Source organism: Akebia trifoliata, unplaced genomic scaffold (assembly GCF_017979445.1).
Source record: "Akebia trifoliata isolate Shusen 1 unplaced genomic scaffold, ASM1797944v1 Contig00717, whole genome shotgun sequence".
Lineage (NCBI taxonomy): Eukaryota > Viridiplantae > Streptophyta > Magnoliopsida > Ranunculales > Lardizabalaceae > Akebia > Akebia trifoliata.
The window spans coordinates 45,636-69,164 of record NW_028237147.1 but is presented as its reverse complement, the minus strand read 5'-3'; the positions used below and the strand labels follow the sequence as shown (position 1 = coordinate 69,164).

At 35.9% G+C, this 23,529-nt stretch overlaps 1 protein-coding gene and 1 long non-coding RNA gene across 2 annotated transcripts in view; both read left to right on the top strand.

Moving 5' to 3' along the window:
- LOC147381159 (uncharacterized) overlaps positions 1 to 12,670 on the top strand; it is a 36,248-nt gene extending 23,578 nt beyond the window's left edge. The window contains exon 4 of the long non-coding RNA XR_015174741.1: positions 12,148 to 12,670. This is a non-coding gene — a long non-coding RNA (uncharacterized LOC147381159). The remainder of the gene's footprint in view (positions 1 to 12,147) is intronic.
- A 3,887-nt stretch (positions 12,671 to 16,557) lies between these two features.
- On the top strand, positions 16,558 to 22,143 carry LOC147381158 (serine/threonine-protein kinase TIO-like). The gene is made up of 6 exons (XM_086430786.1): positions 16,558 to 16,639; positions 16,777 to 16,896; positions 17,444 to 17,569; positions 20,009 to 20,321; positions 20,763 to 20,951; positions 21,487 to 22,143. Exons 4-6 carry the CDS (start codon positions 20,172 to 20,174, stop codon positions 21,730 to 21,732), a joined length of 585 nt encoding a protein of 194 aa, XP_086286912.1. The 5' UTR covers positions 16,558 to 16,639; positions 16,777 to 16,896; positions 17,444 to 17,569; positions 20,009 to 20,171; the 3' UTR covers positions 21,733 to 22,143.
- The last annotated feature ends 1,386 nt before the right edge of the window (positions 22,144 to 23,529 follow it).

The window sequence follows — 23,529 nt, the reverse complement described above, 5'->3', positions numbered from 1 at the left end:
CGAATAAGTTGAATAAAATTTTGAACTACAAAAAATATGTATTTTATTTTATATACTAAATGAAAAAATAATCTGTTAGTTTTTAAAAAAATCATTGATTAAGATTAAAGTGATTTTTTTCAAAAATGACCCGACTTTTTGAAATTATTGTGATTTAGTTAACTACATTTATAATAATCATGGATTTTTAAAAAAATCATAAACTATGGGTCTGTAAAATTATACAAAACAGTGAAGACTCAAACGTCTTCTCCATCAAACAAATGGTTGAGATCCAACTAATCAAGTGGAGCAATTCTTTGGTCCTACTAACCAACTCTATTCTTTGGTTGTCTCTAGTCATTTGGTTTAATCATTTTTCATTCTGGGCCTAACCGTTAGATTGATTTATCATTTGTTTAAGTAGTCAAACTAATAAATCATTTTGCCATGCATGAGAAGGTTGTAAACCGATTCGTCGTAAGATTTATGAAGAACACAACGTATATGAACATTTATTGATTTATGGCCCTCACTTGTGTTTTTTGGGTGTATTCTTGATATTTTGGCGGAATTTTTTTCATTAGATAATGCAAGTTTCGGCCTAAGACTTCATATATATTCTAAGTTCATAAGCTTTAAAAAATTATATTTTCGTAGCTTTTCATCGACAAAGAATTATCATCACCGCCTGTGGACGTGGGCAATCTTGCCGAATCACGTAAATCTTGGGTTTTTGTATGATCTCTGTTTTTTTTTTGCCTTGGCGAGCCCCACGTACCACCACCCTCTACTGTGTAGTCGTTTAAATATAGCCTTGTGAAAGCATATAGAGATTCGAAGTCAGGACCTAGGGAGCACACCCAGTCCGTCCTTGCCATCTTAGCTAGCCCCTGTGGGTTGTTTGATCTCTATTTTGAATCTTTGTTGTAAAAGGACTGTATCACTGCACACTCAGTGATTAGAGTTACACCAAATATATAGAGATACAAAACAGATTTGTTGCAAATTTGTTACAGATTTACATTGATTTGTTAACTCCTAAATTATTGGTATTCTTGAAATAAAGGAGGAACAGATCCTTGTCCTTTAGGATTGACATCAGCTGAAGATTTTCTGTTAGGACTGAGATTTGGAGAATCAATGGTCCTAGGATAAGATTCTGTAGCCGATTCTGCCCCCACAAGTTGATAGGGGGACAACCAACAGTCGACTTGTTCCGAAGAAGATGAAATCTAGGTGATGATAAGCCCTTAGAGAACAGATCAGCCAAGTTGTCAACAGTAGAAATGTAATGAACAATCAAAAGATTGTTGAGAACTCTTTCCCGAACAAAGTGATAATCGACTTCTATGTGTTTAGTTCTTGCATGAAAGACAGGATTTTCAGCGACCGAGATAGCCCCTACATTATCACACCAAACGAGAGAAGGGGCTGATAAATAAACATGTACATCCTTAAGAAGAGATTGGACCCAAGATAATTCAACAGCGGTATGTGCAAGAGCTCTGTATTCAAACTCAATGGAGGAGCACGAAACAATAGGTTGCTTTTTGGCATTCCATGAGATGAGATTAGAAGCGAAGAATAAACAATAATTGGTTGTAGAGCGTCGATCATCTGGGCTACCTACCCAATCTGCGTCACAAAAGGCTTGAAGAGATAGTGGAGAAGTTCCTCGCATAAAAGTAATACCAGAGTCAAGAGTCCCCTTAAGATAACGAAAAATTTGTTTCATAGCTAGCCAATGAGTACTTGTAGGAGATTGCAGGAATTGGCAAACTTGGTTGATAGAGAAGGCAAGATCTAGTCATGTTAAAGTGAGATATTGAGGACTCCCAACAATTCTTTGATATTCGGAACCATCTAATAATGGAATACCGTCATATTTGGACAATTTTTTACCAGTAGGCACTGGAGATTTGTGTTGGCAAAGAAACAAAGAGTTGGATGATCTAGAAACCTCTCTACCCAAGAAGTAAGTGAGATCACCAAGATTTTTCATAGCAAAAGTAGTCTTCATTTGAGAAATAAGATGGGCAATTGTCCTTGTACAACTGCCGATAATGATCATATCATGTACGTATATCAAAAGAATAGTAATGCTGCCATCAAATTTGCGTATAAACAGAGAAGTTTCATCAGAAGAGCTCACAAAATGAAGTTCTTCAAGAAATCGAGTGAGGCGCATAAACCAAGCACACGGTGCTTGTTTGAAGCCATATATGGCCTTCAGAAGTTGACAAACATAGTTAGGATGTTGAGAATCAACAAAACCCTGTGGCTGAGTCATATGAACTTCCTGATTTAATTCACAATGCAAAAATGCATTTGAAACATCAAGTTGTTTGAGGGGCCAATTAAAGTAGATAGCTAGAGATAAAACCAACTGTATTGTAGTAGGCTTAACTATGGGACTAAAGGTTTCGGTGTAATCAATACCAGGTTATTGGTGATAACCTTGAGCAACCAATCTTGCCCTATAGCAGTCAACAATACCATCCGATTTTTGCTTGATCTAGTAAACCCAACGACATCCAACAACATCCAACAACATTTTGTTTAGATTTGGGTGGAACAAAAGACCAAGAACCCATTTTGATAAGCGCATCAATCTCTTGTGCCATGGCAGCTCGCCACTCAACCACCTTTGATGCTTGGGTATAATTAGAAGGTTCAACAGGTAGAGTAGAGGCAATGAGGGCAAGAGGATAATGGGTAGCAATATAGGTCTTGGGTGTGCGGGTACCACGAAATCGAGTAATCATGTGATGCTTAGAGGTAGTTATAAGTTGAGGTTGGGAAGGCATGACAATGGGAGGGAGGTTAGTGGATGGTGGGATTGATGAAGGGGTGGTTTACATTGGACTAAACCATGTCTGTAGGTAGGGACTGAATTGCAGCTGCAGGTGGGTTTGGTGAAGGTGGGTGGGTCAAGAACTCCAACTCTAGACTTGGGACCTACAAAACAGATTGTAAATTTGCGAGCAAATAATTTGTTAAGTGAAATCTATTTTGTTGGATAAGTTAAGTCATAAAAAGAGAAAAATAAAAGGTAAAATATGAGTGCATTATAAATTTCAATGGAAATAAAGTCCATCGGTAGTGAAGAGTTGATGCTCATACCAAAAAAAAAAAAAAACAATGTTATGGAAAGATTCTTATTTTAATAATGACTTTTGAACCTATTTTAGAGCTTAATTATTAACCCAATGACTAAAAAACTATAATTCAATATTTATAATAGAATATAAATTTTTTTTAAAATAATATCATTATAATTTTATTTATTTAAACCTATGTTTTTATTGCGCAAAATATATGATCGGACCTAGCATCACCATATTGATTCTATTATAATAATAATAAAAACAATATATTCGACGTGCAAGACACTTGAAATTTACATAGCTTCCAAACAAAAATGAAATGGGATTTAATGAAGTAAAATTGCTTACCTCCTTGGTGAATGTTGATGCCAAATCCAAATTAAAATGATAAACTCACCACCCGAACTAATCTGGATGGAATAAACAAAATAATTCACACCAACTTAGTGAATTAAGTCTAACAAGAATTCGTAAACTGAAATAAAAGTAAATTTAGCCAACATCATGTTGTTCGGAAAAAATTACCTACTAATAGTAAACCCATTCAATTCAAACGACCCAAAACCATTTAAAAACATAGTTTTAAACACGAAAACTCGATTCAACTTGAATGTCCATCAAGTAAAAACCTTGGGAGTCGGCTCGACCAAGTCAAATAAAAATGTTTAATTACTTCAATACCCTCATTTCGAGAAATGCCGTTTATTTTTTTTGTTAAAGATATGTCTCTTTTCTTCAACCTTAAGATCTTTCATTTCTTATCCACCAGGGATTAGTTGAGATAGGTAAGGGCAACTAAGTTTGCTCACTTGATCATATCTTCAAATCTCTATATGCCCCTTCACATAAAAGTGTTTACTTACATGTTGTCATGTGACACGGTGGGATGGTATGTGTGGCCCACCAAGCAAAAGAAAAAAAAAATCTCTCTTTTCCTAAAACATAATCTAGCTCGGATCGACCCATTTTAAGCCCTAATTGATGGATGTCAGATTATATTGATAAATTTTGAATTGATATATTCATGCATGACCCTGAAAAATAACTAGTTGTATGTATCTCGATGGGACTGAATTGATTACTTTAATGAACAATACAATAAGAGATCTAACTAGGATATATAAATACTGATTATCTTATCTATTGACACGAAGTAGTCATGTTAATCAATATTTCTCAAAAAAGAAGATGGTATATACCAAATGTTGCTCCCATTGAGTATAACAAGTATTTTTCCCATTGTAACAATCAATTAACTAAGAGAGCTTCTCTTGGCACCCCAACTTTTACTTATTAAACTTCAATTTAAAAAAATAAAATATAAAATAAGTAAATGGTTGAATTTTAGGGGACACCCACTAACGGTATGGATATGTGGTCAATCCCTTGACGAATCTACATAAAAAAATGTCAGTTTGATTGGTGATGTGCTGTGCATCCATTGATTATGGCAATTGTCTTATAATCGTTGGATTTAAACTCTTTTTCAAGAGGTAGATTCTCCAAGGGATAGACCACACATCCAACGATCAGTAGGTCTCAAAAAGATTCCACGTGGCATAAGATGGGTGTCATCTTACCTTGATTAAGTACGGGACACCATTCTGGATCCCTACGCTTCTATAAAAATCCATTTTCTATCTCCGAATGCATCATACACGTGCGAGATCCATTCAACGTACGCTTGAGAGAAGAAGATTGCGATTGGGTTTTTTTCCTTTTGTTATCTTCGTTGGATGTTTGAGAGAGACAGCTGTTTAGTTTAGTTTAACTTGGAAGTAGTTTCAAATTCCAATCGGTCCTTCTACTACGTACGTACGTACATACAAGAAATCTAAAGAATCAAGAACAAAAAGATGGAATATCAAGAAAGAGGACGTGTTAATGTTCAAGAAGAAGAATGCTTCATGCTTCCACCGGGTTATCGTTTCTGTCCTACCGATCAAGAATTAATATTGGATTATCTTCTCAAAAAAATTTTGGATCAAGAATTACCTTGTAAGAAAATTCCAGAAGAGAATCTCTACCAATACAATCCTGAAAATCTCGCAGGTTTCACTCTCATAAATAAATTTGGATGTTGGTTGTTGGTTGTTCTTGTTATTTATTTATTTATTATTATTTTTTTTTTTTTGAGAGATGAAGTTTAATTAATTTTTAATTATTTATTTGTTAATTAATTGAACAGAGATGTACAAACTTCAAATGGAGAAAGACTTTTACTTCTTCACACAAAGGTATCGAAAGCATCCCAATGGGAAACGTCCAAATCGTCTTACGGTTGATGGTTTTTGGAGGACTACGGGTGATAAACAAATCTATCTCAAGAAAGAGATAATTGGGTGCAAGTGAAGACTCAAACGTCTTCTCCATCAAACAAATGGTTGAGATCCAACTAATCAAGTGGAGCAATTCTTTGGTCCTACTAACCAACTCTATTCTTTGGTTGTCTCTAGTCATTTGGTTTAATCATTTTTCATTCTGGGCCTAACCATTAGATTGATTTATCATTTGTTTAAGTAGTCAAACTAATAAATCATTTTGCCATGCATGAGAAGGTTGTAAACCGATTCGTCGTAAGATTTATGAAGAACACAACGTATATGAACATTTATTGATTTATGGCCCTCACTTGTGTTTTTTGGGTGTATTCTTGATATTTTGGCGGAATTTTTTTCATTAGATAATGCAAGTTTCGGCCTAAGACTTCATATATATTCTAAGTTCATAAGCTTTAAAAAATTATATTTTCGTAGCTTTTCATCGACAAAGAATTATCATCACTGCCTGTGGACGTGGGCAATCTTGCCGAATCACGTAAATCTTGGGTTTTTGTTTGATCTCTGTTTTTTTTTTTTTTTGCCTTGGCGAGCCCCACGTACCACCACCCTCTACTGTGTAGTCGTTTAAATATAGCCTTGTGAAAGCATATAGAGATTCGAAGTCAGGACCTAGGGAGCACACCCAGTCCGTCCTTGCCATCTTAGCTAGCCCCTGTGGGTTGTTTGATCTCTATTTTGAATCTTCGTTGTAAAAGGACTGTATCACTGCACACTCAGTGATTAGAGTTACAACAAATATATAGAGATACAAAACAGATTTGTTGCAAATTTGTTACAGATTTACATTGATTTGTTAACTCCTAAATTATTGGTATTCTTGAAATAAAGGAGGAACAGATCCTTGTCCTTTAGGATTGACATCAGCTGAAGATTTTCTGTTAGGACTGAGATTTGGAGAATCAATGGTCCTAGGATAAGATTCTGTAGCCGATTCTGCCCCCACAAGTTGATAGGGGGACAACCAACAGTCGACTTGTTCCCAAGAAGATGAAATCTAGGTGATGATAAGCCCTTAGAGAACAGATCAGCCAAGTTGTCGACAGTAGAAATGTAATGAACAATCAAAAGATTGTTGAGAACTCTTTCCCGAACAAAGTGATAATCGACTTCTATGTGTTTAGTTCTTGCATGAAAGACAGGATTTTCAGCGACCGAGATAGCCCCTACATTATCACACCAAACGAGAGAAGGGGCTGATAAATAAACATGTACATCCTTAAGAAGAGATTGGACCCAAGATAATTCAACAGCGGTATGTGCAAGAGCTCTGTATTCAAACTCAATGGAGGAGCACGAAACAATAGGTTGCTTTTTGGCATTCCATGAGATGAGATTAGAAGCGAAGAATAAACAATAATTGATTGTAGAGCGTCGATCATCTGGGCTACCTACCCAATCTGCGTCACAAAAGGCTTGAAGAGATAGTGGAGAAGTTCCTCGCATAAAAGTAATACTAGAGTCAAGAGTCCCCTTAAGATAACGAAAAATTTGTTTCATAGCTAGCCAATGAGTACTTGTAGGAGATTGCAGGAATTGGCAAACTTGGTTGATAGAGAAGGCAAGATCTAGTCATGTTAAAGTGAGATATTGAGGACTCCCAACAATTCTTTGATATTCGGAACCATCTAATAATGGAATACCGTCATATTTGGACAATTTTTTACCAGTAGGCACTGGAGATTTGTGTTGGCAAAGAAACAAAGAGTTGGATGATCTAGAAACCTCTCTACCTAAGAAGTAAGTGAGATCACCAAGATTTTTCATAGCAAAAGTAGTCTTCATTTGAGAAATAAGATGGGCAATTGTCCTTGTACAACTGCCGATAATGATCATATCATGTACGTATATCAAAAGAATAGTAATGCTGCCATCAAATTTGCGTATAAACAGAGAAGTTTCATCAGAAGAGCTCACAAAATGAAGTTCTTCAAGAAATCGAGTGAGGCGCATAAACCAAGCACACGGTGCTTGTTTGAAGCCATATATGGCCTTCAGAAGTTGACAAACATAGTTAGGATGTTGAGAATCAACAAAACCCTGTGGCTGAGTCATATGAACTTCTTGATTTAATTCACAATGCAAAAATGCATTTGAAACATCAAGTTGTTTGAGAGGCCAATTAAAGTAGATAGCTAGAGATAAAACCAACTGTATTGTAGTAGGCTTAACTATGGGACTAAAGGTTTCGGTGTAATCAATACCAGGTTATTGGTGATAACCTTGAGCAACCAATCTTGCCCTATAGCAGTCAACAATACCATCCGATTTTTGCTTGATCTAGTAAACCCAACGACATCCAACAACATTTTGTTTAGATTTGGGTGGAACAAAAGACCAAGAACCCATTTTGATAAGCGCATCAATCTCTTGTGCCATGGCAGCTCGCCACTCAACCACCTTTGATGCTTGGGTATAATTAGAAGGTTCAATAGGTAGAGTAGAGGCAATGAGGGCAAGAGGATAATGGGTAGCAATATAGGTCTTGGGTGTGCGGGTACCACGAAATCGAGTAATCATGTGATGCTTAGAGGTAGTTATAAGTTGAGGTTGGGAAGGCATGACAATGGGAGGGAGGTTAGTGGATGGTGGGATTGATGAAGGGGTGGTTTACATTGGACTAAGCCATGTCTGTAGGTAGGGACTGAATCGCAGCTGCAGGTGGGTTTGGTGAAGGTGGGTGGGTCTCATTGGATTGAACCGAGACATCGGGTTGTAAGGATGGTAAAGTCGTATGGGAGGAAGATTGTAATGGGCCTATAAATACACCAACTGAAGAAATAGTGATGGATGATTGGGTAGTAGGGAGAGTAGCTAAATGGAAATTGATTTTCATCAAAAATTACATGACGTGAAATATACACCCAAACACTTGGAATATGGAGGTAGTTATAACCTTTATGTTGCAAACTATAACCAATAAAGACACTTGGAAGTGCAAAAGTCAAGTTTATGATTTCGATAAGGCCTCAAGTATGGATAACATGCACAACCAAAAGTCTTAAGAATGGAATAATCAGGGACTCAATGAAATAACTTTTCCCAAGGGGAGATGTGATTAAGGATACGCATGGGAAGCCTATTAATCAAAAATACTGAAGTAAGAAAGGCCTCAGTCCAATAAAAGGGAGGTATGTGAGAATGAGCAAGAAGAGCAAGTGTCATTTCAACAATATGACGATGCTTACGTTCTACTACCCCATTGTGTTCTGCAGTGTAGGAACATGTCATGCGATGGTGGATGCCATCGAGGGATAAAAAATTACGAAAGGAATTACTTGTGAATTCACCCCCTCCATCAGTTTGGAGAGATTTAATCTTGGCATTCAAGAGGTTTTCAGTATGAGTTTTAAATTTAATAAAGGTAGCAAGAGCTTGAGCTGAAGAGGAAAAAGCCAACAAAATTTGCTATAGTTATCAACATTGAAAAATAATACCGAAAACCATTATTAGAAACAATAGGAGAAGGTCATGAAGAGAGTTAAGTTGATTTGGAATTCCACGTCCTTGATATGAGTGATCAAGGCGATGGTAACAATCAAGGGCAGAGTGCCCAACTTTGTTACAAATCTATCAAATAAGACAAGTAGAAGTCGGATTGGTATGTGGTTGTCCAACATGTTGACCGCCATTAACATTGTGACCTTTTCCACGACCACGACCTCTACTAAATGAGTGAGAGGCCCCTCAACCAAAGTAGTTTCCCCGTTGTGAATGTAAGGGAGAGCGGTTAGCCACAAAGGCAGTAGCTTCAGTTGCATTCGTTGAAAAAGAGCTTGTGATACAAATTTCTTCACTAATCAATGAACCATAGAGTTCTCTCATAGTAATGGGTGGTTCTTTTATGAGAAACAGAGGTGACAAATGGACCATATTCAGGTCCAAGTCCTTCCAAGACATATGTGACAAGATTAAAGTCATCAACTGGTTTGCCTATAGTAGCTAGTTTATTAGCAGTAATCTTGAACTTGTGTAAGTAATCCATTGCAGAGGTATTACCCTTTTTTAAAGTCTGTAATTGTCGGCCAAACTGCATCACTTGTGCTTGTGATTGAGACAAAAATATCATCTCAAGAGCGACCCATACAGATTGCGGGTCACATAGCCCTACAACTTGGGCTAGAATACCTTCTATCAGTGTGGCATTGATCCAGCTTAGAAGAAATTGATCTTGCTTTTGTCAAGCAAGATAAGCATCATTGACTTGATGAGGTTGCAATCCGCTATCTGCAGTTGTCGAGTAAACTTGGTAGGACACGATGTTGTGCCATCAATAAAACCAACATGATCATTGCTCTTCAAAATCAGCAAAAACTGTGATTTCCACAAAAGATAGTTGTTCTGATCAAGTTTTAAGCTAATAAGATGAGAGATGTTTGAATGATTCTTGGTAGGTGGAGATGTAGTGATGGAAGAAGAGGCATCCATGTGCAGAGTTTTGTTAATGAAGATGGATCAAGAAACGTATCAAACGTTTGTTGCTCAGATACCATAAAAGGACTGTATCACTACATGCTCAGTGATTAAGGTACAACAAATATAAAGAGATACAAAGAAGATTTGTTGCAAATCTGTTATAGATTTACATTGATTTGTTAACTCCTAAAATATTGGTATTCCTGAAATAAAGGAGGAGCAGATCCTTATCCTTTAGGATTGACCTCAACTGAGGATTTTCTGTTAGGACTGAGATTTGAAGAATCAATCTATTGTGAAGTCCCTTCATTCATTCTTTGTCCCAACTAAATTGAGTACATGGATGGACTTCTGTTAAAACCTCCAACGCTAAAACCATTTATGATCACAAAATCCGTGGGCAAATGAAATTATCATTAGTACTCTATTATCTTTTATGTAAATGTGATCAAAATGGCTTCTTCAACACCGAAAGGAAACTGAAGATGTGGGCTTTACGTGAATATCGTGTAAATCATATAAATCTTGTATTTGTGAACAAATGTGCTCTGCTTTTGTATGAATCTTTAATTCTTGTAACTATCGTTTTGCATTCCTATTGTTTGTCTACATAAAAACATTATGAGCAATGAATTTGTTGATAAACTGTCCTATTCACAGCTATGGGTTTACCATATGTATGTGTATGGATGATGATTTGTGGGGTGGTGGGCATGACAAATACCAATCTACAATTTTCAGTTGTTTTTCAAATCATAAATCCTTTTAACAATAGATTTTTAATCTCTCATATTTTCTATTATGGGATTTATTTTCTCTTAATATTTTATTTTTATAGAAGTAAGTCAGAATATTGTTGTTTTTCTTTCTTCAAATTTGAACTTGTTTAGGTGGTTATGGAACTATTGAAAACTGTAGGAGATTCATGAATAACATAGTCTCAACTAGGGATTCATGAAAAACTAGTAAGATTTGTGTTTTTTATGTTAAATTGCATTAATGCATGAACAGTTCCCTCCAATCAATTACCCATCTGATAATATAGCCTTGTGGAAGAGTATATAGAGATTCGAAGTCAGGGCCTGGGGAGCACACCCAGTCCGTCCTTACCATCTCAACTAGCCCCCGGTGGGTTGTTTGATCTCTGTTTTGAATCTTCGTAGTTTATCATTCTTGATCAATCTAGGGGCGTCTTTCTGCAACAAAAATGACTTGTTCAATTGGAGTTTAAGTCACAACAATATGATCACTTGGCCCATTAATACCCATTATGTGACCGATATATCGTTGAAGTGCTTAAATTGTGAAGTCCCTTCATTCATTCTTTGTCCCAACTAAGTTGAGTACAGGGATAGGCATCTATTAAAACCTCCAACGCTAAGTTTGTTTAACACTTATTTTTGGTCCTACTTACCAACTCTATTCTTTGGTTGTCTCTAGTCATTTGGTTTAATCATTTTTCATTCTGGGCCTAAACTCAGACTATTGGATTGACTTTTCATTTGTCTAGGTGGTCAAACCAATAAATTATTTTGCCATGCTAATGAGAAGGATGTAAATTGATTCATCGTTAGATTTACGAAGAACACAACGTATGTGAAAATTTATTGATTTATGGCCCTAACTTGTGTTTTTTTGGGTGTATTCTTGATATTTTGGGCGTCCCTACAACTTTAGGGGAATTTTTGTCATTAGATAATGCAAGTTTTGCCCTAGGACTTCATATATATTCCAAGTTCATAAACTCTAAAAAAAATTATACTTTTGAAGTTTTTCATCAACAAAGAATTATCATCACCTCTTGTGGATGTGAGCAATCTTGCCGAATCACGTAACTCTGAAAATCTCGCATGTTTCACTCTCGTTAATTTGGATATTTGTTGTTCTTGTTATTTTTGAGAGATGGCGTTTAATTAGAACACTAATTTTTAATTATTTATTTATTAATTAATTGAACTGAGATGTACAAACTTCAAATGGAGAAAGACTTTTACTTCTTCACACAAAGGGATCGAAAGCATCCCAATGGAACCGTCCAAATCATCTTACGGTTGATGGGTTTTGGAGGACTACCGGTGATAAAAAAATCTATCTCAAGAAAGAGATAATTGGGTGCAAGAGAACTTTGGTGTTCTTTAGAGGGAAGTCTCACCAAAAAACCAATTGGATTATGCATGAATACCTAATCATTGAGAGCTCTCATACGAGGCGGCTGAACAACTTGAAGAAAATCAATGTATGGATCTTTCTTCTTCTTCTTTTATTTTAGATTAATAATTAATTTCTTTATTGTTGACATGTAGTTGGAAGACTGGGTCGTATGTCGGATTCATGAGAATGTGAAGAAATCAAATGATGCTCCACCAGCATTAGTAGTACCAATGATGGAATCAGCATTAGCAGTACCAGTGATGGTGACCATGACGACACACGATGATCATTTACAAGATATTTTAAGAGATCGTTTTGACTGGTTGTTACAAAGTAGCATTTCAATGGATGAAATAGATAGAAGGCTTGCTTCCATATCCAACGAGGACGTTAATCTAAATTCACTCCAACAACAAGCCAGCAATATTGAGCAAGATCATCATTTATCGGAATGGACAGAAGATGACTCAAGACAATTACACAAAGAACCATTTTCTTCAGAATTAGCGATTGATGACGAACCAAAAGAATGGACAGATGCCGACATGAGCGAATTATTTGATAAATTTTCTTGAGATATTTATAACGACTCCGAGAGAAAGACAAAAAAAAAAAAACTTTTGTAAACCCATACTAAATAAAGAAGATCGATCGCACTCCAAGGATGTAGCCCTTAAATGGGTGAACCTCTTAAATCTCTATGTGTTTATTTTATTTTGCATTGGATGCATGATATTCTAACATAACACTTAGGAAAGTTAAGGGGTGAGTCAACTAAAAAGCCAATCGAGTCGACTCGAGGTACATAGCAACAAAGTCGGGTTCGAGAATAATTTGGTAATTGAAAGCTTCGAAAAATAATTGGCAAAAGATCGATAAATCAAGAAATTAAACATCGGATACGTTAAATAAAATTTTGAAGTATAAAAAATATGTATTTTATTTTATATATTAAATGATAAAATTAAAATTAAAAAAATAATCTATGAGTTTTTCAAAAAATTGTTGATTATGATTAAAGTGATTTTTCAAAAACTACCCGACTTTTTGAAAATATCGTGATTTAGTTGACTACATTATGATAATCACGACTTTTTAAAAAAATCATAGACTATGGGTCTATAAAATTATACAAACAGTGGAGACTCAAATGTCTTCTCCATCAAACAAATGGTTGAGATGGTTAAAATTACAATGCAATCCACAGAAAACAATTAGTTTAGAATTGATCCAACTAATCAAGTGGAGTAATTCTTTGGTAATACTTACCAACTCTATTCTTTGGTTGTCTCTAGTCATTTGGTTTAATCATTTTTCATTTTGGGCCTAACCATTAGATTGATTTTTCATTTGTTAAAGTGGTCAAACTAATAAATCATTTTGCCATGCTAATGAGAAGGTTGTAAACCGATTCGTCGTAAGATTTACGGAGAACACAACGCATGTGAAAATTTATTGATTTATGGCCCTAACTTGTGTTTTTTGGGTGTATTCTTGATATTTTGGGTGTCCCTACTATATAGGCGTTTAAATATGGCCTTGTGGAAGAGTATATAGAGATTCGAAGTCAAGACCTGGGGAGCACACCCAGTCCGTCCTTACCATCTTAGCTAGCTCTCGGTGGGTTGTTTGATCTCTATTTTGAATCTTCGTTGTTTATCATTCTTGATCGATCTAGGGGCGTCTTTTTGCAATAAAAGTGACTTGCTCAATTGGATTTTAAGTCACAACAATATCATAATTTGGCCCATTAATACCCATTATGTGACCGACATATCGTTGGAGTGCTTGAATTGTGAAGTCCCTTCATTCATTTTCTGTCTTAACTAAGTTGAGTATAGGGATGGACTTCTGTTAAAACCTCCAAGGCTAAAACCATTTATGATTGTGAAATCCATGAGCAAATGGAATTATCATTAGTACTCTATTATCTTTTATGTAAATTTGATCAAAATGGCTTTTTCAACACCGAAAGGAAACTGAAGATGTGGGCTTTACGAGAACATCATGTAAATCATATAAATCTTGTATTTGTGAATAAATGTGCTCTGCTTTTCTTTATATCTTTAATTGGGATTGAACAATACAATATTAATTAAAAGTATTATTGGTGACATTGCAAGAACACTTGACTAATAATTTTATATTTACTACGTAAAAATTTCTCTTGATATAAGGAAATGCTGAAAATTTGTTTGTCCTGGGTTTATACAAGAGGAACTGTGAGGTGGTACTACTCTTGGATCAGTTATAGACTTTCTTGGTATTCTATTGCTGGACATTGTTCTTCCGCGGTCAGTAATTATTTCATTTAGTTGTGAGTTCACTTCTTTTCCTTCACATAAGCTGATGACTTCTGCAGGTAAGCAGCTCTTGTTTCCCAATGTGAACTTGATGGTGCTATAAATGGCTCTTTCCCAGAGGTACAACCACGATTGATGACACAAGCACTACGAAAAATTCATTCCTCATTATGCCAGTCCCAAACTCTTCTTATTTTCATAAACCAGGTAGATTTCCTGTTTGTTTAATGGCTCTGAACTAATTAACATCAATTGCACTTGTTCCAATTTCTCTCTTGTACATGAGGGATGAATTGTGTTTATTAGTGTTAGCTGTTGGATGATATTGATCTATGTTATCCAGGTTCGATCAAGACCACGTGAAGATTTTAAGTAGGTCACGACATAGTTGTTGTGAATAATGGTGTCGAAGCTGTGCGTGCACTTCAGAGTCAGAGATATGATCTCATTCTGATGGTAATCTCTTGAATATGAATAGTTCTAGATGTTTTTGAAACTAGTCAACTTTGTTTGACATGTTTTGCTTTCCAATGTTTTTCTCGATATGATCTGATTCTAATGGTAATCTCTTGAATCTGAATAGTTCTTGGTTCATTTTACAAGTTTTTAGGATCAAGAATATCTTGGTCATCATCATGAAAGTCTTAAATCTTAACCAAACTAACCATGTCTTCTCATGCTGTGCTATCTGGAACCAAGTTTTTCGGTTAAAGTATGTGCCTTCCAATCATCCTTTTTAAGCCTTCAACCTGCACAATAGGGCTCCTTCTTATATTGGGTCAATAACTTGTTATTCAAGCAGAGTTCCATACATGTTCTTTGATGGAAGTAGGATCGAGCAGATTTAGCTTGCAAGCGTTGAGACTTGTACAAGCAAGTTATATTCATAATTGTTTGTAATACCATTCAGGATGTATGCATGCCAGTGATGGATGGTCTTCAAGCAACAAGGTTGACATGATCTTATGAGGAAAGTGGAAACTGGGATGCCGCTGTAGAAGCCAGAATTGACTGACCCGAGCCTTCTTCAGATTCATTACCATCAAGGGATCGGGTTGAACCTGCCTGTGCCTTTTGATGGGTCCAACTTAAGTGATGCTCTTGATAAAAAATTTGATCTGATTGGATGAACATTACCATCCAATATATATATATATACATATGGGAAATGTTCAGCACCAAACATTTTGGCAAAACATTTTTCAAAACATGGGTTAGAAGTTTTGGAATGGGCTGATTTTTGGTGAGGATGATCTCTACGGTGAGGAGATCATCATCACCAAAAATCAGCCCATTCCAACATTTCTAACCCCATCAAAAATGATTTACAAAAAATTGACGGTCCACGATTTTTCAACTTGTAAACATGGGGCTAGAAGTTTTGGAATGGGCTGATTTTTGGTGAGGTGTAAGATCATCCTCACCAAAAATCTGCCCATTCCAAAACTTCTAACCCATGTAGGACAAAAATACTTGGCTAAAATTTTTGGTGCTGATCGGGACCCTGTACATATATATATATTTATATTTAATTTCTGAATCTTTATTTATGTTCTATTCCAATCATCCAAAAAAGAGTACAATTAAATCTATGTTGCGTGGACTTTTTAAAAGGGTCACGTATCCGCATTGGACGTGTCAGATTTTGACACAACCCCCCACACACACACACATATATAAAGTTTCATACCGTCTTAGAATTTTTTATGAGTGTTTGCAATACATATATGTTGACTAACGGAATTGGTTATACATATCACAGATGACAGCAAATGCATTGGCAGAGAGCGCAGATGAGTGTCTAGCAAATGGTATGGACTCACTTGTATCAAAGCCTGTCACCTTTAAAAAGTTGAAAGAATGTCTTCAGCAACATATACTATGTTAAAAATCCTTTATAACCATTTTTGGGGGAGAGAAAGGGAGAAGACTCATTTGGATTTTGGCAAAAAATTGTATGTATTAAATTAGCCCTGTTGTTTACAAGTAGCATATATTCGATCTAAACCACTAAATCTTCTTTACAGTATGATCCATGTGCTGAGAGATGTTTGTTTTAGAATTTCTTTACACTCAACACATACATGGATGAAATTTTAGTACTTGCTATGAACTGATTAATTTTTTTGACAGTACATGATTAAACCAGTCAACTCTAATTGCCTGCCACATAGTTTTATCAAGCGATGACTCATCCACCTACCTTCCTCACTAAAATAAACAATTTTTGGAATGTCATTATTCTGCAGGTTGCATACTGGTCAGTGTCATGATGGCTGCTTGTGATACATTCCGGTTAGGAGCCATTGAGCAGCTTCGGACTCATGCACGTAGACTCCAGGTAGGAATCACACTGTCCAATAATGTTCAACCTTTGGGCCTCTGTTGGCCCAAGGAGGAGAAATTTGTAAATGTTGTATTTGTTGCAATCTTGGTTGTACTGAGTGAATCATACCCAATGTACTGCCTTTTCTCCAGATTCCCATATTTGAGAAGGGCTATGAAAAAGATCCCGCAATTGTTGGAAAGGAAGCCATCCAGGAGGCTACTTGCAATGGTTCAGATGTTGTTCTTATAGATACAGCTGGACAAATGCAGGTACAATATTAACTTCTAGAGAGTTCCACGATATTCTCCTCATCATCTGTTAAGGCTTGTCTCTTCGGATCATATGCTTGCTACCTTAATCTTAGATAGTTTGGGATTGCTACAACATAGATTAATTCATGTTGGAGGGTTATTTTTGTCTGCATCATTTAAATATGTGGCACGCTTTTAGATGGGACTAGGAAAACCAAACACTTGATGGTTCTGAACCAGATGTCCTTTTGCCAAATTGCCAAATAATTGATCAATCTCTAATCCTAACCTTCTCTATTGACATTTTTCTGTGAAAATAGGATTATTATGATGATCAAGTGAGGTATATTTTGGACATAGAAGACCTGACTAGTCTTAATGGTGGTGTTGTTTCCCATGTATTTGCCACATGTCCTCTCTCATGGACTGTTTTTTTGCTGTGTATAGGACATGTTCTCTTACTGGAATTAGCACAGTTATATCAGTTTGGTTCTTGCAATGTTGCAAATTTGTTTTGTATAGGTATGTTGAACTGTGTAAGTAAGAGAAGTATTTATGTTCTCAGGATAATGAACCATTGATGAGAGCACTCTCCAAACTGATCTACCTCTACAAGCCAGACTTGGTCCTGTTTGTCGGTGAAGCACTGGTTGGGAATGATGCTGTGGATCAGCTATCAAAGTTCGATCAGGTCAGTATTTGTAATTAGTTTGGTATTATTGTTGTTTTGTAAATTTGCATGTAGTTTTTTGGTACATGCCAGTCACATAATACTTCAGAAGCACATTTCTACTTCAGTCACCTACCTCTTATTCTTTGTCACACATCCTCACCAATATCTCCATCTTCCTAGTGGTATCCTAAGCATCTATAAGTCTTGTCATGTTCTTTGCCTATAGATCCATGAATGTTTGGCTCACTCCTTATAGACCTAATAATTATAAATGTAAACTAGTACTTTTGCACCTGAATTGGTGGTCGAAAGAAAAAAAAAGATTAATTTGGGCGATCATTGAGAAAGGTCAATGGTTTTATGCGAATGGTTGTCGTTCATTTCCTGATTTTAGTGTGGATGAATGGGTACATGATGAGGATCTTTATGATTGAAGTAACGCAAAAGTGGTAAAAAAATGACAACTTTACTTATTGACTATTTTCTTTGATGCATTTGTAGTTGCATTACCTTCATGTTCTCATATGCTACATTGGTGTTATACTCTGTAATTTAGATGAATTCAGTTGGACTAACATAAGATTTATTATTGCTGTAAGATTTATGAGTATTGAAGTGCTATAACATAGTTGCACTGCCATGTTAAATCTTAGTATTGCTGCACATCACTAAATAGAATGTCTTCCATCTGCTGTGGTTATGGCTGATTATTGTAGTGTGTTAGGAAGCTGGACTCTAACCTTAACTTCTAACTCGAGTACAATGTAAACTGAACATTGTAAGAGTGAAACCATTGTATGTGCTTCCTTCAACCTTGTATCAGATTGCATGCCCATATTGGATTGTCGATATCAAGTAACACCTTGAACCATTCAAGAATTGAGAAATATTTAATGTAGTTCTCTGATTTTTCTTTCATAATTGGAAAGGTTTTATGTGTTTGAGTTATTCAAAACTAAGTTTGAGTAGGTAACACCGAAGTCGGGGTCAAATCTTTGGTTTGTTTCCAAATTCGGCACTTCAAGGATTCCAATATGACCATAATAGATATCCTTTTTTTTTCTTTTTTTCTTTTTTTTTTGTGTGATGCAGACTAATTAGAAATGAATATTTAGGTCTGAGAACTGTTATTCTGGACTAATCAGCCATATTGGTTTCAAGTTATGGTTGTTGTACTTGTATGAACTGCAAGGTAATGCCTAAGTTCCTGTATTGTAGTGGTGACTTCCACCACGTCAAGGTGACACTCTACCGCATATGAACTTGATCTAAAATTGATAAAACTTCCCTTCTAGGTGATTTCATTATATATATAGTTTAGTTTAAAAAAAAAGTGTATTTAATATGCCAACATGTGTATTTCCAGCCCCATTGGCCTCTTTAAACCCTGAAACCCAAATTTGGAAAGAATTTACTCGAGTAAATTAATTTACCTTATGAACAATCCCATTTATAAAGTTCTGTGACTTTTGAAATGTGTAAGCCCCAAGTGGTTTCCCTACACTCATACTTCCTATAGTTTCTTTCAATTTCTCAAAGTAGTTTATATAATTTTTAACTGTTGAACAAGGGTATAGAATATTGAAGGTGCTAACTAGCTTACCCTAAAATCTATGGGTGATGATACCATAGACATGCTAGAACCCACAAGTTTTTCTATGTACCTAGGTTTGCTTTCTTGATCATGATTTAAAAAGACATTGTTATGATGCATCTAACGGTGGTGGGCAAGTGCTACTTTTAATAATGACCCTACGACAATGTTAAGAATATTTTATGGATATTTTTTTATCACTCTTTGATAGTTTTGAGCAATTAATTCAATTTTTTTTTTAAATACATTGGAATTTTTGTTCTTGTTACTGGTCATACAATAATTCAAATTTCAGTTTTTAAAGATGCTCTGATTCGTAGCATAGCATTGAAGCAGCCTGTCTTTCACATCCAACTGCTGATGTTTTCATCAACTTTGAGTCATTTAGAAGGTCAATGCTCATGTTTATACTAAGTTTGTTTTTCACTTTATACTGAGGAGCCATTTCATTTGAGATATTTGCAGCACAGTAGCTTCCTCCATGGCAGCTTTGAAACAGCCAACAGTTAGGGTTGTAGCTATAATAGCTGATGCCAAGTAGTTGATTGCATATGGCGAATACCAAGATGAGAATATGCTTAATCACTTGATGGGTCATATGGGAATGTTTTCAGCTTCTATCACACACACACAAGTGTATATATATATGTTTATTTCGACCATATAGGCAGCTGACATGCAATTCGTCAAATTTATGTTTTGGAATCTATTCATTGTTGCATAATTTCACATTACAATATTTTCAGTTTCATTCATCCTCCAACCTTTAAATTATACATGATATAAAGTTGATTTCTTTAATTCTAATTGGACTGTAGTATTTAGAGTTTGTAAACAACTAATCAAAAGTTCAAAATATCCAGCGCACGTGTCGTGGTTCTGTATTCTTGTCTTACCCTTGCAACTATAGCACAATGTCTGAAGGTGTCTGGAAGAGTTTCTGCATCATTCATGCTTACGACTTCTGCAAAGAAACAGCTTTTTCGATTTTCGATCCTTGCCCATTAGTCTTCTTCTAATGATACTATGGTGACGACATCCTTACAACCACATTGTGCAGCGGCCATGCTAGCTCTTGCAGCTGTTCTATCCCTTGAAAGTGGAGTTCCTTCTGAATCCCCCGTCTCTGAAACTGCCATTCCTTTGATCCGTCCGACTTCCACACTATGTGGCCTCGTAAGTATCCAATCCTCAAATGAAGTAATTGCTAACCAGAATGGTATGCTCTCATATTGGCATGGCCTTAGAGATGGGTGTGTTGGTTTGATGGAAATCAGACTTAAGTGGGAAGGGCCATTAGCCGTTCAACAGGCATGTGCAAATGGTATACCTCATCTCCTTATTTGTTTATTAGCTGACAATCTTCAAGAATTAGATGGCTCAAAGGATCAAGTTGGGTTATCACCTAAAGGTGTTGTATGGACTGTTTCTCCAATATGTCATTGTCTTTCTTGTGGAGTTACTGCTTTCCGTGACTTCATCGACCATGACTTCATGGCCCTAATTCTATTTACTGATTTGTTTGAAAGCTAATGATATTATATCTGAAGAAAACATACATTTATGTGATATTGACCTTTAACAAATGTTGTTGATCTAACATTCTCATCTCTCCAGATTGGCAACGCTGTGTACCACAATGACCTGTTTAAGAGGAAACTCGGGAGATCCATTCCGCTACTCATTAATCTTCTGTTTTCAGTGGAAGAAGACAAGTCCAAAGCAAATGCAGCAGGTGCCCTCAGTAATCTTGTCCGTAACTCCAGCAAGCTCTGTGAAGATGTTGTTTCTAAGGGAGCGATACAGGTCTGTCAGTTATGTACATTCTGCTTTCCAGTCTTAAATCTGTCAGTTTAATCTATGTCTTAAACGAGCATGGGGTGGCTTTTTGGCCTTCGTGTGGTGGGCTGTTAGCCTCAAATGTTATTAACAAACATGGAGATTTGATGGCTTGTCTAAAGTCCATTGACTTGCGTCTCTCCAGTACTAATGCTTCTCACATAAAGCTCAAGTTTTTAAAAAGTCTCTCAATCATTTTTTCTTTATCCACCATTATAAATCTGTCACCTAAAAACATTTCTAATTGACGCTACACAGACTATCATGCATTTCAAATTTACTAGTTTAAGTGAGGAAGGAGTTAAATGATCTTAATAACATTCATTTTAGCTATAAACGTTAAATGGGAGGAAAATTTTATTTATTATTATTATTTTTTTGTTTGGGGAGGGGGCATGTTCGTGGTTAACCAGTTAAGGCTTTCGATTGAGCCTACAGCCTAGAGTATCATACATGACACTAGATTCCTTGACATTTTAACTGCATTGTTTGCTCTCTGCAGGCTTTGTTAAAGCTTGTCTCCGACTCTTCAACTGTAGCTTTGGGTCTGAGTAGAAGGGATGCAGTAAATGGGTCACCTCTAAAGATCACTCTCTTCTTATTAGCGAAAATGTGTGCCCACCCTCTATGCAGACAATTCCTTCACTCATCAGAGCTGTACTCGATTGTTGGACGCCTTAGACAATCCCCAGATGCAGCAATTGCCAATTATGCTTCTCCCATTATCAGTAAAGCAGCTGAATCCTAAAACTAGTAAAATGTGCTCAATTCCAATCATTGATGCACTTCATCACCTAGATTGTATAGAAATATATCTGGTACAAGGATTATCCTTGTAACTTGTCATCTTCTTGTAAACTTTGTGATCAAAGTCTTGCACCGTACAATGCAAAATGTCTTGTTTCATCCTGTTATCGTTACTATGTAACAGGTTAATTCCGTTCTCTCAGGGGCAGAGGATGCATATCCTGTTTTCCGGCAAATAGCTTCCAGAGGCAGGGTAGGCAACTTCGGAGGAAGATGTGGCTTCAAAAGCTCAGGTTGAAGCTGATGGTTGGAACGGCATTCCTTGCCCTCATTATAATAATATGGCTAATGGTCTGCAGAGGATTAAAATGTTGATTGATATATAGTAATAGGGAGCACACTAGATTCTTGCATATTTTTCCGTTATTTGGCCTTTAATCTATTTGAACATTTTCTGAAATTTGCATTAGTTTGTAGGAAAGAAAAAAAGAGCTGCAATCCAGAATGGTGTTCTGGTCCTATAACCACGTTAGGTGTCAACAGGGCACATTTTTTCCGATTGTAATGATTCATTTTTTCAATTTATAAATGAAGAAAAAATAAATTTTTTTTTAAAAATTATAAATCCAAAAAAACGACTGTCTAAGACAACCGTTTTTCCTGACTTTTATTGGTAATCACAATTAAAACACAACTCCTTTTAAAACGACTGTTCTTGCGACGGTAAAAGAGCAGTCATTTATTGCCCCTTATGACGTAGTGGGAACATATCCAATAAAAGAACTTCAGAAGCATTCACTGTATTGGTTCTTTCTATTTATAATGAATTTACTTGTGGTTATTCTCACTTTGAAAGAGCATTTGGATTGGTCAAGAACTCCAACTCTAGACTTGGGGCCTACAAATCAGACTGCATGTTTATAACTTGTCAAGTGAAATATATTTTGATTTGGATGTAGACATGTAAGTTGGATATGATAAGTTAAGTCATAAGAAGCTTGTGCTGCTCGAAGGAAGGAATCACTTACAAAAGAGAAAAATAAAAGGTAAAATATGAGGGAAGAAGAGTGCATTATAAATTACAATGGAAAGACAATAAGAGAAAAGGAGCAACCTGCAATATATTTTCAGTAGTGAAGATCATTACAAAAAGAAAAGGAGCAACCTGCAACATTGTTACAAAAAAACACAATATTAAATCTATTCAATTACTTACTAATGGTAAACCCATTCAATTCTAACGACCCAAAACCACTCAAAAACATAGTTTTAAATCTGAAAACTCGATTCAACTTGAATGTCCATCGAGTCAAGTCAAGTTAAAACCTTGGGAGTCAGCTCGACCAAGTCAAATAAAAATGTTTAATAACTTAAATACCCTCATTTCGAGAAATGCCGTTGATTTTTCTTGTTAAAGATATGTCTCTTTTCTTCAACCTTAAGATCTTTCTTTTCTTATCCACCAGGGATTAGCTGAGATAGGTAAGGGCGACTGGGTTTGCTCCCTTGGTCACACCTTCAAATCTCCATATGCCCTTCCAAACAAAAGAAAAAAAAAAAAAAAAAAAAAACGATCTCTCTTCTAAGTCAAATACGGATGTAGATTAAGATAAATAATTTAGACATGGGTATGGATATAGTTGGATCGACCGAATTTAAGCCCTCATTGATGGATGTTAGATTATTGATAAATTTTCAAATGATATATTCTTGGATGACCCTGAGAAATAGCTAGTTGTATGTATCTCGATGGGTCTGAATTGATTGCTCTAATGAACAATACAATAAGAGATCTAAC